The sequence below is a fragment of the Planococcus citri genome, chromosome 5 (genome assembly GCF_950023065.1).
Source record: "Planococcus citri chromosome 5, ihPlaCitr1.1, whole genome shotgun sequence".
NCBI lineage: Eukaryota > Metazoa > Arthropoda > Insecta > Hemiptera > Pseudococcidae > Planococcus > Planococcus citri.
In genome coordinates this window covers 43,140,846-43,162,471 of record NC_088681.1, presented here as the reverse complement: position 1 = coordinate 43,162,471, position 21,626 = coordinate 43,140,846, and the positions used below count along the sequence as shown (strand labels likewise).

The 21,626-nt window shown below is 36.6% G+C and overlaps 1 protein-coding gene and 1 long non-coding RNA gene across 3 annotated transcripts; one reads left to right on the top strand and one right to left on the bottom strand.

Moving 5' to 3' along the window:
* Positions 1-3,567: 3,567 nt before the first annotated feature.
* Positions 3,568-5,394, bottom strand: LOC135848045 (uncharacterized). Its single transcript, XR_010559301.1, has 3 exons — positions 5,206-5,394; positions 4,685-4,902; positions 3,568-4,217 (listed from the first exon to the last, which is right to left on the bottom strand). It is a non-coding gene; the product is annotated as an uncharacterized LOC135848045 (long non-coding RNA).
* An 8,290-nt stretch (positions 5,395-13,684) lies between these two features.
* Positions 13,685-19,780, top strand: LOC135848043 (uncharacterized). Of its 2 annotated transcripts, none has more exons than XM_065367819.1 (3): positions 13,685-13,940; positions 14,655-15,801; positions 16,558-19,780. In XM_065367819.1, the coding sequence occupies exon 2, from the start codon at positions 14,680-14,682 to the stop codon at positions 15,718-15,720; it is 1,041 nt and encodes a 346-aa protein (XP_065223891.1). In that variant the 5' UTR covers positions 13,685-13,940; positions 14,655-14,679; the 3' UTR covers positions 15,721-15,801; positions 16,558-19,780. The 2 variants fall into 2 exon arrangements, with proteins under 2 accessions (XP_065223891.1, XP_065223890.1); XM_065367818.1 differs by having other exon boundaries at positions 14,362-15,801.
* The last annotated feature ends 1,846 nt before the right edge of the window (positions 19,781-21,626 follow it).

Genomic DNA, 21,626 nt, shown 5'->3' with positions numbered 1-21,626 from the left:
TGTTCAGAAAAACGACTTCATTTTAAAGTAAACAGATCTATCTCCATGTTACAAATTTGTTCACATCATTTTGATTAAATTTCAGAGTGGGAATAAATGTCTCCATCGTAGTTAGATCTGCTCTCAGACTACATATTTTTGCCCATTTTACAATGTGCAGACCTCTCAAAATCAAAAACCAAAAAAAAAATTGAATTGAGGCGAACAAATGTGTCTCCAAATTTTCAGTCTGAAAAGTGTGATCATTCAACATCAAGATACCCTGCGTACTGAAAGAGTAAATTATTCTGCTCACTGTTTAATTGCAATGGTCAAATGGCCTCACTCCCTTCCCCTCTTGAAAACTACAAACACTTGATCTTAAGCATCTTGTAAATTCTTCAGTTTTTACCAAAACCGAAAAGGGATAGCGTGGAGTTTTGCTGTCCAAATGTCAGACGATTATATGTACGTCGTACAAGGGAACATTTTAATCGCGGCAGACGTTTGACAGATATAATCATTACGTAAAAGTGTGGTTAGTTTTTTAACTCTTATCTTCGTCTTTTATTCATATGCGGTTTCCGATATGGGCACGCGAGTTCTCGAGCCTCTGTGGCGCGACGACAGCGCATACCTCATTATGCAAATTTGGCCGTCCAGTTTTTATCGTATATAATTTAATAAAATGTCTATTTGGTCGGAATAGCCGCAGCCGTTGAAAAGTCTAGTCAACGGATATGTCTTAATTTTAGATTTTTTTTTCTTGTAGGAAATAGAGAACGCGATGCTGTTGTCGAGTCGGTCGCGTAGTATCACATCGAGTACTCACCTTGATTATACCTACTCGATTAGACCACTTTTTAAAGCAATTTCCACAATTAATTCGAGTTTATTTTGATCGAATTTCCACCTTATATGCGTCTCTACAATGGATTATCGTGTCCGCACGTTCAACGTTTAACGTTTTAATCGCGCTTAGGTACCGGTGCGGGTTCAACTATTATATTTTTATATTTTATGTTTTTTGAACATTGTTTTTGGATCACGATAAGATAGCACACTATACATACAGCTAGAGTAGGTAGGTAGGTACCACACCTTGTATGTACGAATCGTCACCATTGTGTGTATAGTTGGAGCTCACGTCATCGTGGCCAGTTCTCTCTTCATTATCGTGTATTTTAAAGTATCTACCTATTTAAAATGGCGGATTTGTTAGTTGTTTAATTAGATTTTCTCTCTAAAATTTACGACACAGGGAACTTTTTTAGGCTTACAATCGATCTAACTTATAGAAGACTTTTTTTCATTTTTAAGGGTGAGGAGGAAATTTTTGGAAATTTTTTTGGAATAATATTGAATAGAAATACCTACGCAGTTACGCACAGAAAGAATTTATCAAATGAAAATAAGCTTAGTCAAATTCAAAAATTTGAAAACCTCAAACTGGTGCATATACCTAGTCATGCTTTTCGTGCTTTTGTTTTGATTCTTGCTCGGGTGTCCCAATATCTTGCTGTTGTCTTACTTTTTTTCTAAAATCACTAAAAATGCTAATTTTTTTGCCAAAATTTCCAAAAATTCAACTCAATAGCCGAAATTTCCAAAAATGGCTCAAGTAGGTGGTCAGTTTAGCTCAAATTTTCAAAAAATATTTTTGCTATTTTGCAAACTTTTTTTTTACCAAAGTTGTTGAAAATGCCTAATTTGTGAAAAATCCCCCTCCCCAATTTTTTGGCTGCAATTATCAGAAAATGGTTTATTTTCTCACCAGTGCCAAATAAACTTTTCTGTCAAAATTACCAAAAGTGTTTTTTTTTTGGCCAAAATTGCTGAAAAATGATTTTTTTGTCACAATTGCCATGAATACTTTATCAGCTAAAAATGACCAAGAAGTCCAAAAAATGTTTGTTTTTGGCCTGAACTTTTAGATTATAAACTTTTTTAGAATATTATTAAAGTACCTAGTCTGTTTTACTCCATCGTGGATGGGGGGGGGGGGTTTCTTGATCAATAAAAAAATTTGAAACCCCTTCGTCTCCTCTGAAAACCGAAGTATGTATTTGATAAAGTATCCTGCTTCCTGCTAGAATTAATATTTTTGCTTTGCTCTCTCATGTTTTATGACACATTGTTGTAAAAATGAATAAAAGTTTCCCTGCCTTTCAACCATAATTTTTCTATGCAAAATGGTTCAGTACTTCATTACCTAGGTATATTTGTCTGTACTAAAATTGATTCTAAATGAAGACGTGAGTATCTATTTTTTGCTTCTTATGAAATTCTCTTCTGATGTGAGAAGAAAAATTTCCAATGTACTTTCAGAATTTTTTTCTTTAGCGAATAGGATGAAAAATTATACCGTTTTGCTTTTATGGTTTTTCGTTCAAGTAGTAATTTTTGTTAGGGAGTGGGGAGTGGTGGTGAGGGGAGGGGGGGGGGTGAAAGGAACGATCTTTGAAAAATTTGCGACCTGAAAGCAATAACAAAACTGCAATACTTACAAGGGAACCTTTCAAACTCACACTTTCCAATTTGAACGAAACCAAGTTAGATGGAAAGAGCATGTACCCCCCCCCCCCTCGAACCAAAATGTCAAATTCTAAAGCTCATCTAAAAAAAACTCCAAAAAACTTTTTTTTGGGCGATTTTTAAAATTTTTCATAAAAGATAATTTTTTGAGCAAAGTGTAGCAATGTGAAAGATTCCATTAATAAATTTCACTCTCACACACCAACAACTATAGTAGCACCTACGTAGTTTTGGATCATTCTGGAGCGGAGCCTCCAGCGAGTTTTCAAGGGTTTCTCGCGAAGATCCGTAAAAATAGTCCACTATGAAAATATTCATCCGATGTTTGTTTTATTTTCTTTGCTGGATTAAGGATCCTTCAAAATTGCCAAGCTCCCAAAACAAGAGTTTTCATACAACTAATTTTGTAAAAAAAAAACAAAAAAAAAATAGAAATTTGTCTGGGCAGATATTATTGAGAATATAAGTGAAAGACCATTTCAGTAAGGTTGAATTTTTCTGAAAACATGATAGAAAAATAGTAGAAAATTCGATCAGATAGCTCTAAGCCTCACAAAATAGCCCTTTTAATGCAAGTTCCATTTTTTCTAGCGTTTTAAGATCAAAGACAAGAGTTGTTTATTGCTTTAAAAAGCACAACTTTCGTATGTTCTTATTCTTTCATTCTTTTATTTTTTGAGATATGTAGCAAAAAAGGACAAAACCAACGTTGGAGGATTTTGAGGCCGTACACTCACTCAAGATTTTAGCTGGACCATAAAATTCAGAATTTACGTGAAATATTTTTGCTTTTTAATAAAGATCGCAGAAAGTGTTGAAATTGAAGCAGAAGCTTCACAGTTTCATGAAAAGTTTGACTACTGTTCGAGTCATTCGTAAATGAGTTACTGTTTCGGAAAAAACTTTACCCAGCCCTGCGTGTGGGAGTACACATCGCAACGATATTAATTAATAACGACGAAAGAGGGCGTCACTCGAGTAGAGGGATAAGCTACGTAATGAGATGAAAATTAATTACTGCAGAGTCGAAAACGAAAATATACTTAAGTGGAAGATTTAATAATACATAGTCGAGGAACGAATAACTCTTCGTTGGCTATCTGTATCTACACTATACACAATTGAAGATACCTTTATACACTTTTGTAAGTGGTGGGCACGCGTATTACGTAAACAGCTGGCCCCCTCGACTGAAAAAAATACTACCTTTATCTCGATTAGTATAGGTAGGTATATGTTGATTTTTCTGTATACATTTATTTATTTTTTTCGATCCTAACTTCCTAATGAGTAGATGGGGTGTGTGACGAGTGTTGTGTGCGCAGAGCGATATCAATCAACAAGCTTTACGCGTATAATTGATTTTTAAGAAGCGCGTATATACTATAAGTAGGTACTCGTATGCTCCACCCTGTAATTGACGTGTGTGCGATGGGTTGTTTATTTAATAAGTTATTCTAGATATATGTGGCCTTAACAGTAAAACAAACCATTAATTATCCGCCGCTAAAATCAATTCGACGCTTAGGTTTTCAGCTACCTGTAACGTATCATTATCGCCGAATAGCACGTTCGATCTAGCTGCAGGCCTATATAGCCTACGGTCTGTGTTCGTAGGTACATCGGATACCCTTGTGTTACTTGAGAGGGTGGTCAGGTCATGGCGAGGTGTGTAGGTGTTCTTGTACATCGTGTGGTAACATCTGTGTGCATACAAAGTAAGCTTAGCATGTATGTAAAGGTATCTTTTTGATTGGGTTTGAAAGTTATGGTGAGCATGATACGGTTATGGAATTTGACGTTTATTGTATAGTAGACCTACGTCGTATTATGAATTAACCGAACGATTATTTAAATTGGAAATGTCTTAATTGTCAAGTGTCGAAGGTAATCCTGCGGCTGATGATGAGGTAAGGGGCAATAGAGCGTTGTTTTCTTCATCATGAAGTGATGAAGGGGTTTTGTCAGAATTAGGGTTGTTGTAGTTTAAATGTTGCTATGATATACCTATAGGTTGAAATGAGTGGAATTTTGAGCCAAGTGACTCGTGACTTTTTTTTCTGGTAGAAACAACAATACGTAAGTAATTTTTATAACTTTTCAAGATATACTTTTCGGATATTGATTTCTAAATTGATGTATGCTCCACCTTACTTTGAAATTTACTTACTTGAAGTTTCGATTCTCCAAAGAAATGAAAGTCCATGAATTGAAAATTTGAAAAAAATCAAGCTGTAGTGATTTGGGTGTATTTATTCTAATTCATGCATTGTTTTTGGACAAATTGCATACCTAGATAGATATTTGCTCAATTTTTCTGTTTTTTATTTTTAATATTCTTGTGGGTCTTCAATTTTGGCACAAGATGAGCTGATATTCCGTTCCATACTAATTTAGGACAGAAAAACGTAATTTATTAGAAAAAAAACACTCACACATCTATAATATAGTCACTTTTATTGACTTATTTGTACAAGTTTTATGGAAAATAACTTGATCTTATATGTACATATATGTCTATTTACTATCTACTTGGATTTTGATTAACTTGCCTAAAATTCATGCAGAGATCATTTTGTGTAAGGTTTTCTGAATGATTTTTCTTCCTCATAAAATTATTAAACTAGCTTAGAATGCATAAATAAGAAACTTTTGAACGATGACTGTTTCGTTAAGATCAATTACACGTACATGCTTTCGGAGCCATGGGATTAGGGCGACATTCATCTTGCGAGCGAACTGAAGGAAAAAATTGCACAACTAGGACCAAGCTTATGCATAAAATTGCAAAAGTAATTTGAAAGCATAAACAAAAGAGGAACATTGTTAAAAAATAGTTTTGTGTAATTTAGAGAAGTAAGCAGTTTATAATTGGACGAGTTGGAGTATGTAGATTATATCTATGTACCTACTACTTGAATTGCGTGCATTATGAAAATTCATGAGTTTTTCGTAGAAATCTATTTGAAGTTTTAAATGAAAAAAAGAGATAGAAAAATGTCTGCTAATTGTATTTAACGTCAGTTGGAAAAATATGAAGGGGAGTGCGATAATTTTGTAGTTTCAAATGTAAAAAGTAAATTTTTAATTTTTATTAAGCTGACAAATTCGCCTAAAATAATTTTCTTTTTTTTTCTTGCGTAGAAAATTGATAAAGTTGACAGCTACTTAGCTATACTTTGTGGTAAACCTACATAAATTGAGCTGAATAATCTTATTTATTAATTTGGTATTTTTGCATGGAATAAAATTTATCTGTGAAGAGTCATGAAACAATTTCTGAAATATTCATTCCCTCACCTTCTTTCCATTCCTGGAATAGATACCTAATTAATTACACAATTATAGAAAAATATAATGTCTGCTTTTAATACTTACTCATTATTCAGTGTAATAATATAATGTCTGCTTTTAATACTTACTCATTATTCAGTGTAATACGGTCTGAGTTGGAGAATCTATTTTTGAAAATAAACCAAATTTTCAGCCAATGTAACCCATTTTTAACCTTTCGTCCAATTTTTAAAAAATTTTCGCCACTTCGTGCTTCTGAAGCACCTCAAAGAAAAATGTAATATGCATAATTCGAAAATAAATTCGAGGTATGTATGACCAATAGTTTGGATAGGTATTAGGTACTACTTCACCCTTTACGTCTTGAAGAAAGTCAAAGGATCCGAAAAGGAAAAATTCCCCAAAACACACCAATTTAATTCATTTTTTTGACAACTTTGACAGCTTGTTAAAGAAAAACTTTTACGTCACGATAAAATTGAAATGAAACCGAGTTAAATGTCATAGAAAGTTCAGATTTTCAAATATTTTCCTTTCGGAATTTTTGGAACTTCAGTTTAATTATATGTATATACCTACTATTTTCATGCAGTATCAAAATTTTCGAACTGAAGAAATTTTCATTTTTGGAGACCACTGTACTTTAATGGGAAATGGATAAATTTAAGTTTATAACGCATATTTTTGAGATTTTATTTTTCAAATTTTCAAATTTTTACATTGAAAAGAGAAGTTTACATTTTTTTAATTCTTCCCTTCAAATTTCAAAATGAACCAAACAACAAATTCTCAAAATTTTTGCCATTTTTCTCTCTTCACAAATTTTTATCCCATCAAAAATAGAAATTTTTACTAGATCAAAAACATATCTACAGATTTTTTTTTTGCCAAAAATTTCAGTTTTTAACCTTTTCTTAGATTTTTAAAATTTCAAATGAAAGTTATCGAATTTCAAATTCCACGATATTTGACCCCATTTCATCCCAATTCTGATGTGATTTTCAAATTTTTCTGTGAGCTATCAAAATAGTTGTAAAAAAAGGGAATGAAATGTAGTGTTCATGTTTCTCTTTTGAGAGTCTTGGTAAAATTTAAGAGAAAATTGAAAAAATTTTCAGGGGATAAAATTGTGTAGAATCTGTTTGAATCATTTTTGCGCTTTTTGAAGAAATTAGAGAAATTGAAAATAGTGGTAATGATCATTTTCAGAATGTCCGAAAACGTTGAATTGCGTTTGAGGCAGCTAATATTACAAGTTCCAAGAATAATTTTCATAATTTCTACTGGATAAATACCTATATGTGAGCTATGAACAAAAAAAAAAAAAACATAACTAGCTGAAAGTGGTCAATCTTGAATTTTAAAAAATTAGTCAAAAATCTATAAAAATCAATTTAGGCAGCTAAAATTTTGGTTATGGGGTTTCATACCATACTTTTTTTGAAAATTAGGTAATGAAAAATCAAACCCTCTAATCCAAATTTCACAATTTCAAACCATTCTGGAGCCTCCAGCGAAATTCCCGATTTCTCCGGAGTTTTGAAATTTCTCTAGAAAGGGATGAAAATTAATTTTGGCCTCTAAAAATCGAGTTGTAGCTAATTACTCGACCTGTTCAACGATCTTATACACATTTGTACCTATTTCCAGGCGGATACCTCAACGTGCGATTTTTTTTATCAGAATTTTTACAAAAAAAAGGTAAAGACATCAAACATTTCTTGTTCGCAAAAAAATTTTTGAAGCTTGAACGAATCACTATTTTCAAAATAAAATCAACCCCCTCCCTCAATCCGAATTTCTGCACCATTTGGAGCCATTCTGAAGTCTCCAGCGCGATTTTCAATTTCTCCAGAAAGCGTGTTAATTTACTTGGGCAGCTAAAAATTGAGTTGTGGCTCATACTCGACCTCTATAACAATTTCATTCACGTTTGTGCTGATTTTCTGGAAAATGCTTCAAAATGTAGATTTTTTTACCAGCATTTTTTTTTACAAAGAATAAAAATGTTTAAAAAAATGAAAACTTCTCATTCACAAGAAAATTTTTGAAATTTGCAAGAATCGCTGTTTCTAGACTAAAACCATCCCTCTGAATCCGAATTTCACAGTTTCTGGCTATTCTAAAACTATTTAAAAATTCTAAAAAATTCGAAAATTGAGCTGAAGGGCTCAAAATGTTCCGGAGAAATTTTAAATTTTTTCAAAAATTAGAAATCACGTTGAAGGCTTTAGAATTCCTGGAAACGGTGACGTGAAATTCGACTATTTTCATCAACTTGGGCAGCTCAGAGAGCTGAAATTTTGGTTATGGGAGTTGTAGACCATGCATCTTTCCAAAAATCGTGGCACCGTTCAAATCGAAGATGGACATCTCGAAAGGATGGTTCCCTTTTGTTATAGTTTCTCCTCTCTCATTTGCTGTTTGATCTTCTTGTGTCAAACCTGTTCCTTACTCCCGAACTCAAAGCTCCAATTCTTCTGACAAAAAATGTTCCTCTTTTCCAACGAGCCAAAATCTTTACGATTTGATGAGTCGAATTTCTGGAGCCCTACCTCCCCTCCTGTTTGTCCATTGTACATGTACTTTGTACTGTATGTGGCCAAATAATTCCATAACATTATCTTGTGCAAGAATGGTGGGTGTACACGACTGCTTGAACGGAGACCAGCTAAGAGCAACAAAGAATAACATTACACATAGTAGGTAACACAGTATTGAGTCTAAATTACACACACTCACTACTACATAACAACGGAAATAACTTATCAAATTGAAGTGATACTCGCGTGTCACGCGACCAACCCGTTTATAATCATCCGCACTGACAGCGCGCATTTCATTACGATTATTGGCGCTATGTTAGAACGCGTACCACGCAGCGGGGTAGCATTGCTATACGCTACCATCCAATGGATGACCCCACAGCAACGTGCAACCCCATCCACTCGCATACTATCGTTCTAGCTTGTAACAACGAATGCGCGAAGCACGCGAGCACGCACTCATTTTCACGTTATCGCTTGATATTCGCCGGCCACCGAGCGACGACGCCCGCGCCACCTTCACCACCGCGCCGCGCCGCCGGAAATACGCTACTTGACTCGGGCGACGATAATGGTGGACACAAGCTTTAGAGCACCCTCGCCCCTTACTCGCTCGCCATCGCATCTTTTACACGCATTAACTGCTATAACAACTAACCAAATAAAAATTGTTAATTATCGTCACCGATACGCCTCCTCCTCTTCTTCTCGTAAAATTGCGAGGAAAAAAAGAGGGCACGTATCGTATCCCATTTAATGGCATCACGTTTTGCGCACGCCTCTCAAGCGATATTTACCTCCTCTCTTTTCGAGTGACTGATTCGGTATCATCTATCTGGCTTTCTATCTATGACAGTGCCTCACACGTACAAGAGTTTCTAGTACTTTTTTTAATAGCCTACGAATATACAACTAAGTATAACATATAAATTGAAGAGGGAGAAACGACATGAGCGGGCGTATCGTTTAGATTAATTAAAATTGCTTCTAGTTTATACACCATAGGTATAGCTTCATAGGTTAGGTTAGGTACGATGCAATTTGATGTACAATACTCGTAGGTGTACTTAGTTGGCAACGCGTGTTATGCTCGTGTAATTCCGCGAATCGAAATACAAAAAATACGATTACTCGATTAAAATAATACTCGTAGGTACGTAGATATATCTGAACTTATGATCGTCGATGTGGCGCGTGGAAGGGGTCCAATGCTCCCTTGCTTCATTCCGTTCAGTGGTAGGGGTACGAATAAAATTAAATAGTAAATAATAAAGACGAAAGCAAAAAAATACGTTGTGTTTGTGTGTTTCATGGTTCGTAGATAATTTTTAAACGCACGTGCGGGTATTTTATTACAATTTAAAGTACATTGATATGGATCCATTTACTTATGTGCAAAAGTTTTGTTTCCTACAGAAAAAATGCAAATGTTCTTGATTTTTGTCGAAATTGCAAAAAATTTTCGTTTTCCTCCAATTTATAAAATTTGCTGCTTTTTTGTAAAGAATTCCAGAAAATCTTATACTTCTTGCTTAAAAGTTTAGTCTCAAACCTCATCTCTTTTAGACACCTGAAAAATTGCCAAAATATTTTCACTTTTCTAAGAAAAAATGCCGAAACGTTTTTTTTTTCGAAAATGATAAAAAGTCTCAATTTATATGTCAAAATGGCCAAAAAGTCTGTTCCCATCAAAAATTTTCAAAAAATGGTCGTTTTCTTGCAAATTTCCAAGAAGTTTCACTTTTGATCCAAAACTTGCTAAATGGTTTCGCTTTTTCCCCAAAAATTTCTAAAAAGTGCTGGCATTTGCTAAAAATTGTAAAGGGTCTTGCTTTCTTCCAATAATAGCCATAAATCTCGATTTTGTCAAAATTACCAAAGAAGCACGCTTTTTTACCAACTGGGTGGGCAAGGTACTGAAAATTGCTCCTTTCTCGCAAAAAATTCCCACAAGTCTCACTTTCTTGGCAAAAGTTGCTCAAAAGTCTGAGTCTCATTTTTTCCCCAGAAATTGCCAAAAAATTGCTTTTTGCTTAAGTTGTAAAAGCTTTAATTTTTGCCAAAAATTGCCAAAAATTTTCGCTGTTTATCAAAATTCCTGGAAGTCTTCTATTCTAATAAGTTTTGCTTTTTCGTCAAAAATAGTTAAAAGTCTTGCCCTTTGTCAAAAATGCCAAAAATTCTCATCTCTCACCATCAGTTTTTCACAATTGTCGCTTTTTGAAAATTTTCCAAAAAAGTTTCGTTTTTTGTCAACAATTTCTAAAAACTCTCACGCATTTAGCTTGAGAAGACCGACTTTTCGTATGATAAAAATCGTTTACGAACGAATTGAGCCACTTTTTTTAAACATTCATTCGCGAACGAATTGATTCCTGTAAGTGACTCGTTCGCGAACGAATTGATTGGTATATGTGACTCAGTCTCATTCGCGAACAAATCGATTCATATAAGTGATTCGTTCGCGAACGAATAGATTCATTTACTCAATTTTTGGCGAATCATTCGCGAACGAATCGATTCATTTCCTCAATTTTTGGCGAATCATTCGCGAACGAGTTGATTTGTATAAGTGACTCGTTCGCGAACGAATTGATTTGTATAAGTGACTCGTTCGCGAACGAATGGATTCATTTACTCAATTTTTTGTGAATTATTCGCGAACGAATTGATTCATAAATTATAGAATTGATCTATTCGGTGAAATTGTTGCTTTTCACCTAAAAATATAAAGAAATTTTCTTTTCTCCCCAAAAATTGCTCAAAAAGTCAATCCTCGCTTTTTGTTAGAAACTGTCAAAAAAATTTGATTCTTGATTTTTGCCAAAAATTGACAAATGCTTGCTTTCTAGTGCATAGTTTCTACCACAGTGGCTAAAAGCCTTAAAATTCGTTAAAAATTGCTGAAAAATTTCAAGTTTCTGCCAAAAAAAAAAAAAAATTGCAGAAAGTCTCGTATTTTGTCAAAAATATAAAAATCTCCCATTTTTTGCCAAAAATTTTCAAAAATTTCACTTTTATTCCAGGGAATTGCTCAAAAATTAAGACTTTTGTCACAAATTGCCAGAAATTCCCACTTTTTTGCTAGAAATTTTCCAAGAAGTTCCTCTTTTTCCCCAAAAATTGCAGGAATGGAAAGCTCTGTATCTGTTGAAATGGTAGAAGTCCTGTTTTTTGTTCCAAAAGTCGTAGTCAACAAAAAGTTTCGCTTTTCAGAATTTTATAAAAATTGTTGCCTTTTCACAACAAATTGCCAAAAAAGCGTCACTTTTTTCAAAAAATTGCTCGAAAGTGCAGTCTTGCTTTTTGTTTTTAGAAATGCCCAATAAGTAGATATGTGTTTTTTGAACTGCATATATTATTAATGATACTTAAGACAATATGTATGTACAAAGGGAAAAATTCAAAAAAAAATCTGTTTTTTGGAAAAAAAAATATCCGTGAAAAACGTATATTATTCTTACACAAAATTTTGCAAGTCCAAAATTGAAAAAATTGAAAAATTACTGAAAAGCAAAAGCTGAAAAATCAGCTTAACACAGCTAGGAACGTGAACTTGAGGGTTTTTGGACATATTTTGCGCTGAAAAAATTTTTGTAATTCGAATTTTTTTGCATTTTGCATATTTTTGCCCCTTCACAAAAAAAAAATGCAGGAAAAGATCTTTTTGAGAAGTGTTAAAAAAAATGAGCTCGTTGCAAACAATTTTTTTTATTCAACTTGTATGTTTTGGGAGAAAGTATACTCTTCAAAATACAGATTTTGGCGGGAAAGTTTCTTGTGTAGCCCTTTTCAGTCCGGAGCAATGGCGGTTCAATGTTTTCTTTTAGTAATTTTACCCCCCCCCCCTCCGTGCGATAAATTTTTTCTCTACACATTCCGAGTAGTACCTAAATTTTACCTCTAACGCTTATGGATATAGATTTTTTCCAGCAAAAAAAAAAAAACGTTTTTTAGTTATCTGTATCAGTCAAGAGGGTGGAGTGTGGGGTGAATTTTTTGTTCTAAATTTATTTCAGAGGTACCCTACAATAATCCATTATAATTTACCAAATCTAGGAACATGAATTTTTTATCTATCTTACCCGGGAGTACCCTTTCCATAAAAATTACTGGTAGGTAATTGAGTAGTGCAGGTACAATATAAAATATTTCGAAAAATTCGCGAATTTCGATGAAAATTCATCAAAGTTGACGAAAAATTAGAAAATTAATATACAATTTGTTAAGATTGAAAATTGGGATGAATTTAGAGTGGGTGAATATGAAGAAGTTAGTAGGTACCACCTTCCAAAAAAGTCTGCCCTTTTGCGTCTCCTCTACAAAAAAATTCTCGTAATATAGGTATAATCGTTAGTTAACACCAATGGATAAAAATACTGTACACCATAAACACACATGCACAAAAAAGCCACGAAAATTACCAAGCAGCTAACAAAGCTCGTGCAAAAACCCGTCCCTAATAAAAATACCAAACGATTACAACGACGATATACACAGCGAATCCGTATAGGTAAATATGTACGTACCATAAGGAAGCGGGACGAAGACGAAAAATGAAAAAACGAAGGGAAAAACTAGCAACAACAACAACAACAACAACAACAACAACAACAACGAGGCAAGTGGAAGTTAATTGTAACACTGAAATTGGAACTTAAAAGAAAAGTTCTAATTAAAACGTAGTATGCTAACCTTTGGCGAATTGAAAAGGAAAAAAAGCCTAAGGTAAAAAACATTTTATGCTTCGCTTTTTCAAATGAAAGTTTAAAATAGTCTAAAAAACGGAATTACGTGTGACAGTTATTATTACCTTTTTTTTCCGGCTCCTTTTATTCGCCTTTATTTTTTTTCTCTCCTCTGTGGTATGCACATAAAAGAATCTATGCTCTTTTTTTTTTTGCTTTTTATTTCCAAACCAGATCCTTTATGTTTTGCTTTTTTCCTCGCTGCTGCTTCTTCTTCTACCTTTTTTTTAATTAATAGAACGATACCACTATATACCTTTACTACCACAACGATGTCATTTAGCAAACTTACACATTCGTTATTTGCACACTTTTGTAGTATTTTTTCAACGTGAAAAATGCATTTTGTCAGTTTTGTGTCAATGAGCTCGAAATGTTTTCGTGGATTCGCAGAGTTCAAAATTTGATCACAATCAGATATGCCAGGTAGGCTATCTGATGTGTAATTAACAAAATGACATCGCACCTATGTACATTTCGAAATAAAATTTCTATTTGTAAAGGTAAAATATTTCAACGATGTCTTTTTTTGTTTTTTTTTTGCATGTGTGCTTGGGTATTCTTTTCGTTACACGAGTTGGAGTGAGAGAGATGGTGACGTCGTCAAGACATGGACCCTCTCTCCCCTTCATCGTGTGTACAGGGTGGCTGGCTACCCAATCGCGAGCTAGCAGCATCCGTGGTCCATCTCCGCGAGGACAGGGGAGGCTGCTGGCTAAGGACGCGACTGGTTTTGCATTCTAACTTTCTCAGTACCTGTTGTGAAAGTGGTCTGCTTAACCAGTGCGCTGTTCTCTCGACGATTCGTGGTAGCTGCCCCCTCTGAAGACTTTATTAGGTGAGTTTGACTTGGTGTTTAAGTTGGCTCACGGAGTACCTCGTGTACTTACGTTTTATTTAACGTAATATTGTGTTCGCTTGATCTTTTGCGCTTCAGATATCTCGTGGGTTGTTGTGGTGTGTCCGCTATGCAGGGCCTGGGGTCCAGGCGACGATGCGGCACACAGCCTGATGATACAAACGTGTATCTGGCGAGGGAGCTCTGTAGCTGGTCCAGGGGGCCGGGGTCCAGTGTCCCTATGCAACAACCACACTGGCTGTCATGGTGGGCAAATTACCCAGCCTAAACAGCAGTGGGATCGCGGGTAATCCAGGTCTCGAGATAGATTGCTTCTATTTAAATGAAATGTGGTGAAAGGGGTATCTTTGCGTGTGAATTACGGTGGTACTCAGATGCGTGTATTTTTTTTTTATTACAGATGTGTCGTCGTAAGCTGCAGTCCTACCCACCACCCGCTCCTGACCTATTTTCAACCTTTCATTTAAAGTTTAAGATGTAATTAGTTCGATGAAATTTGTAGCATAAATATTGCTAGCCTAAATCTTCTTTTTTTTTTGGTTTCGACCTCGTATTATTTTACATCAGAAGTGGGATAAAAATGGACTACAGCTTCACGATGTCATCTTGCTTGCATTCCTTGTTTTTGTTGTTTGTATTGTGTGCATAGAAAACGTTGCTTATGTGTGTCTCTCTCGTTTTGTCTCGTTGTAGTTATTGTCTCTCACTCTCATTCAACATGCCAAACGCTCGCAACACTAGGAAATGTCGCGCCTCCCGCCCTCTATCCCCTGTCTCGGACCAAAGCAATGCTGCCAGCTCTGGTGGTAGCGTGGTAATTGATCGTATAGCTGACGCGATTGTCAAGTTGAGTGAGGCTCAGGCCACTCAAATGGCACTTACGGCTCGAATTGCCGAATCAAATCAAATTGCGCAGGAGAATCAAGCTCTCCACGCCAGCATCGCCTCTCAACCTAAGCCTATCGCGAATTATTCTTCTGTCCCTGTTTTCAATCCTTCTAACGCCGATCATGATATCGAGAAGTGGTTAGAAAAGGTAGATGAGCTGAGTGTTGTCTATTCTTGGACACCAGCTATGACCATCAATGCGGCGACCTCAAAGTTGGAAGGGTATGCCAAAAAGTGGTATGATGGCCAAGAGACCTTTATTCGTTCGTGGGAGGAATGGAAGGAGCTTTTGTCAGATGCCTTCCAATCCAACAAAGGCCGTTATCAAAGGATGGTCGAATTGATGGCACGTAAGAAGAAATCCAACGAGAAATTTGCCGATTACTACTACGACAAGATGATCCTTCTGGTTGCTGCGAAAATACCTGATGAAGTGGATCAGGTTGATTTTCTCATTGGTGGTATACCTGATAAAACTACACGAAATAGTGCGAAGCAGGGTCGCTATCGGACGCCGTTGGAGCTGCTGAAATACCTCAGTGGCATTGAGGAACCCTCCGCTCCTTCTACATTCTCTGATGACTCTCCTTTTGAAGACGTTCCTTCCGAGCCTCGCCATTCTCGATCATCATTTGAAGCTAGGAAGAAGAGCATAGAGTGTCACAGGTGTGGTAAAATAGGGCATTATGCGCGCGAGTGTGATGGGGAGGTTAGGCAACCTCTCAGTGAGCCCAAGGACGATGCACGTGTGCCTGAGAAACTATGTGATTTTTGCCAACGTTATGGTCATGTAGAGAAAGATTGTTTTGCGAAAGAGAAGGTGAGCTCTGGTTCTGGCTCTCTGAAACCACCCCCTGCCAAGACGGATTGACTTATTAAGTGTGGCTAGTCCCCATTATCCTCTTAATTAGGCACCCGAGGACGGGTGGAGTCAGGATTACCGAGTGTAAAGGTAAAATATTTCAACGATGTCTTTTTTTGGTTTTTTTTTGCATGTGTGCTTGGGTATTCTTTTCGTTACACGAGTTGGAGTGAGAGAGATGGTGACGTCGTCAAGACATGGACCCTCTCTCCCCTTCATCGTGTGTACAGGGTGGCTGGCTACCCAATCGCGAGCTAGCAGCATCCGTGGTCCATCTCCGCGAGGACAGGGGAGGCTGCTGGCTAAGGACGCGACTGGTTTTGCATTCTAACTTTCTCAGTACCTGTTGTGAAAGTGGTCTGCTTAACCAGTGCGCTGTTCTCTCGACGATTCGTGGTAGCTGCCCCCTCTGAAGACTTTATTAGGTGAGTTTGACTTGGTGTTTAAGTTGGCTCACGGAGTACCTCGTGTACTTACGTTTTATTTAACGTAATATTGTGTTCGCTTGATCTTTTGCGCTTCAGATATCTCGTGGGTTGTTGTGGTGTGTCCGCTATGCAGGGCCTGGGGTCCAGGCGACGATGCGGCACACAGCCTGATGATACAAACGTGTATCTGGCGAGGGAGCTCTGTAGCTGGTCCAGGGGGCCGGGGTCCAGTGTCCCTATGCAACAACCACACTGGCTGTCATGGTGGGCAAATTACCCAGCCTAAACAGCAGTGGGATCGCGGGTAATCCAGGTCTCGAGATAGATTGCTTCTATTTAAATGAAATGTGGTGAAAGGGGTATCTTTGCGTGTGAATTACGGTGGTACTCAGATGCGTGTATTTTTTTTTTATTACAGATGTGTCGTCGTAAGCTGCAGTCCTACCCACCACCCGCTCCTGACCTATTTTCAACCTTTCATTTAAAGTTTAAGATGTAATTAGTTCGATGAAATTTGTAGCATAAATATTGCTAGCCTAAATCTTCTTTTTTTTTTTGGTTTCGACCTCGTATTATTTTACATATTTCATATCGGATTAGTTTTGTATAATCAAAAACGAAGACAATAGGATGAGGCGCCTTCACCAAATATCATTGATCAGTATAGCCCTCTCGCTATACAAAATGACCCGTTTAGTTGTTCGGTAGCAGCAATCACGGTAATAAAGCTGAAAATCTATCAGTGTAGATAGCATTTAGAACAAAGGGGTTAACAGGGGGATGGCTATTGTGTGCGGAGGTGGAAGAATTGAGGGGGGGGAGTACGACGCACACTCGAAAATGTTAAACAGAATGATTTCTGTTTAATAGATGGATTAAATGGATGAGTTAACATTAGTTATAGAAGCCCAGCATCGTCATGGTTACCCCAACCACCAGCTCCAACACCGCAACCTCCTCGTTTTCCTGCGCCGATATATCTCTTCATTTTACGATGATGCTCTTCTCTATTCATCATTATCACTCCCTGTTAGCGCGCGTTATAGTATAGTCTCATCTCTATCAGTACATGTATAGTAGCCTATATCGTACACTATATAGCCTACTCTTGGTACAAAATGATGATGTTGTGTATGTAATGGGTCTTTATGTACTGCACGAGTGTACATATAGTATATATGGGGTATGTTAGCCACATTGCAGTCCCCTGCTGTTGCGTTATACGATCGCGAATAAAGTACTTCACCATCTGTCCAACTTAAGCTATACTAACTTATTAACCCTTATCGATGAAATAAAAAATACACCAAGCAAAATATTTATGTTTCTTTAATCATCTCATCTGCCTCATCACTCCGTCTCTGTCATTCTTCCTCATTTGTACTTACCCCGAACTGACTGCAATGAAAACGTAATCCGAACGCTTTTACAACTTCATTTATATGTGCTTACTGCTGGTTTGTTTTTGCACTCGCAGCAGCGTACTTATTGCAGTAGATAGACAAAAGGTCTAGGTATTATGATGATACGAACGCGTTCGCGCGTTTCACAGCAGTATTTAGCAGACCGGCAAATTGTCCTTCTTATATGGTTTTCCACATCACTGCCTCCGTTCATGACTTTTTACAAATGAGATTTCCAAATTCGAATTAACAAATATTGATTTGATTGTACGAATTGGAAGCACGTGCTGTACTGTAGTCTGTAATTGTGGTGCTGTGAACTCGATTGGTTTTTAATTATTTGAGTGTTTTGTGGAATAATAATGATCTTTACAATGCGGTTATTCAAATTATAAACGTTCCCCTTTGTTTTTAATTTTTTTTGATTTGCTCGTTGTTTCATCTCGGAAAGTTGGTTGATGCCTGATGGATTTAAATTGGTTTATGTGATATAGTCTTTTTTGCTATTGATGGCGCGGTGTTGGCAGTAAAGGTGTTTCAGCGTGGGAGAGGAAGGGGGAGAAGAAAAATTTGTGGAATTTTGAGGTTAATTTGATTTTAAACCCCAAAATGGGCTTCCAAAGGGAGGTTCCAAATTGAAGATATTTTTCAAAAATGTAATATTGATTTCAAAGTCGAAATTTTTGAAAGTGCAGAATTGATTTTTGAAAACCCACTTGACTACAAACTCAAAAATTAGCTCCAAAAGGGAAGCACAAAATTTGAAAATTTTCAAAGATACAAATTGGATAGATATCAAAAGTTGGATTTTCTAGAGCCCAGCAAGATTTATTTTTGAAGATGATTTGACTCTGGACCTCAATGAGGGCTCCAAAAGGAAGGTTCAAAATTGAAATTTTCAAAAATACAATACGCCTCGGTATCGAAATCTATGATTTTTAAGGAGCACAATTCATTTTTGAGAATAATTTGATTTTATATAATTCGATACCCATACTTATAAGTATTTAATTTTTGAAAAATTTCAAAATTTGTACTTTCTCTTCTTCACCTCCTTAGTGCGGTTATTCTTGGTGTCCGGTTTCTGAAATTGAATTCAGCTTTATCAATAACGTAGGTATAATACAAATTTTCTAAAATTTTTGAATTTGGACCCACCCTCCTCCTCTCCACTCTAGTGGGATTACTTCTGGTCAAAGGAGCAAATGGCGGATGAAGTTGACATCAGCGTTTTCAAAAATGTGCCATTCGATGTAATGCAATAATTTCATTAAGTGGAATAGCGAATGAATGAAATAAATGTTTCAAAACTTGACAGAGGTCCGGCAGGCAGACCGACGACCTTGAGAGGCCTGACAGACGGGTCATTGGCCTTGATAGACACAGGTACGCGTACGGCTGGTGGACAAACAACCATGAGAAGCTATAGACATGCAGTTTAGTGATCTTGAGAGACCAGACAGGCAGACAGACAACCTTCGGAGGGTGGACAGGTAGATCAGTGACCTTTAGAGTGCCCACACAGGTGGACGGACACACAGACACAGGCATGCAAACTTGGGAAGTCAGACAGACGGGTCAGTGACCTTAAGAGGCCAGATAAGCAGACAGATGACTTCTGAAAGTCATACTGACAGGTTAATAGCCCTAAGAAACTAATCAGGAAGACAGACGACTATGGGAAACTATACAGACGGGTCCATTACCTTGAGAAGCTAGACAGGTAATCATACGTCCTTGGAAAGCCTGCAGTCACACGGTTAAACGACCTGAAGAGGACATAGACCAGCAGGCAGACAACGTTGAAAAGCCAAACAGGCGGGCAGAAATAGTGGGAAGTTGGACAGGAAGGTCAGTGACCTTAAAAATCCAGATATACCACCTTGGGAAACTGGACAGGTAGGTCAGTGACCTTGAGAATTCAAAAACTCGGGTCATTAACCCCGAGATGCTAGACACAGACAGACAGATAGGTATTCTTGAGAAGCCAGGCAGAGGGGTCAACGACCTTTACAGACAACCTTGAGAGGCCAGACAGGTGGTTAAATGAACTTGAGAAAACAAAGGGACAGCAGGAATTTTATTGATAAAATTAATTAAAAATAAGTTTATTTAATCAATTTTTTTTTTCTAAAATTAATAATTCAATAATGAATGGAAATGAATTTGTTTTACATAAAATAATTAATGAAATAAATTATTAATTTTATTTCAATTATTTTCATTTAAAAAAATGAATTAATAAATAATTATGTACCTATAATTGTATTATTGATTGATAAAATTACTAATTGATTAACGAAAAAAAAAAAAAAAGACCTTATATTATAGAGGTCTATCAAACGAGCTAACGATATTGAGAGACCTGACGGGCAAGGTATAACTTTGAATGGCCAGACAGGCGGACACACGCAGACGTCCTTCAGAAGCTGAATACTAAATGAATTATTCTAGGGTGGGAGGGGGGAGGAAAGTGCTCTGACGTTGGGACTGAGTACTCAAAACAGCTCTGTCGATGTTAGATCCTTTAACATAATTTTCACAGATCCTGGCTACATTGCTGAGCCACCATTTCACCAGCCCTATCGGAAGATTTTTTAAAAGTGTGGAGAGGGGGAGAGGAAGTGCTTCATAACTTCAGGACTAAGTGCTCTGAACAGCTCTATCGATGCTTTATTTTTTCACAAATTTTTTTCTGATTTTGGCTGCATAAGTAGGGCATTATTACTCCAGCCATACCAAAGTTTTTTCAAGGGGGAGAAGGTGCTCCAACGTCCGGATTGGGTGCTCTAAGTTGCTCTGACGATGATCCCCTTCAAGAGCCTCCCCCCCCCCTCATGATACTGGTTGGGCCAGCGAAATCTATCTGGCGAAGATCTGTTTTCATTAATCGGATTTGACTTCTTTGTGTCTCTCAAGATCTTCAATATTTCAACGCTGGAGAATCTGCATGTCACACCACACTTTTATAAGCTTTTTTTTCATGTTCAGTACAGATGGGAGGAGGTTGAAGAAGAATTGTAATGGTCGCACTCCTAAAAAAATGAGCAGTTATCCGAATTCATCATTCTTGGAAACTTCATAATATAAACAACGTGCCACACGTCATTTTCGCAAGCCTGGCTCTCCCCTTCATAAAATTTACTTACTCTCTTGGTTTATTTTACGACAAATTTTCAAAATTGCATTCAAGTTAACCTGCCCTTGTCGATTTCCATTTGAAAAAAAAATAGAAAATATCCTTCTTGCTAAAAGAAAATAATTGATTATTTGTGGTCAAAAATTCATCGAGCGATGAACACTTTCACCTTATTGTGAACGAAGAGATGGGAAGAGTAAGGTTAAAACGCAAATACTACCAAGATAATAAAACGTACTGGAGTTTATAATTATCTAAATGGCGATACCCCGACGAATAGCTTCATATCGCTTTGACTTTCATACCTACGTATTTTTCTGCAATCCTCCAAGTGGTTTCATTCACCTACACGTTGAAATGATTACAAAAGGGCAATTGCAAAGAAAACTACATTTTCGAATATGAAGGGAAGATTATACACGAGCAGTAACAACGACCCAAGTCGAAAATAACAAAATGGTATGTAGCTGCGAAAAGGTCTTTTATTCGCGCGTGGTATCGCTAACACATTCAGTGTACACGAGCACACCATTTTATACTTACCCAAAGAAACACTCTCTCAACATCAGGTAGGTATCGTTACGCTATTAAAAATGTAATCCGACAAATACACATACATTTTCAGTATTACGTGAAAGCACATCGCATCGCCAAACAATACGCCAACGAAAGGCCATCCATAGTAGAATAGAGGAAGTGAGCGAGTGTAAAAAAAAGACAAACAGACAAAAAAAACAAGTAAAGAAAATGCAATCCTCTACACGCAATTTACTAATGGCTCTCCGGAATCAAACACCGATGTAGGTTATGTCACCCAACAAACATAAAAACAAAGCCGTTATAAATATCGCCGAGTTTATAAAGATAAAGCGCTTTTCGTGAACTTTCTCATTCTGATGTTTTTTCAGCCACACTACTCTGCTAGAGGTTTATTTATACCGTACT

What these genes read in the sequence shown, in the direction of transcription:
- LOC135848043 (XM_065367818.1), top strand. Translation starts at nt 14,623, where the DNA reads ATGTGTGTCTCTCTCGTTTTGTCTCGTTGTAGTTATTGTCTCTCACTC.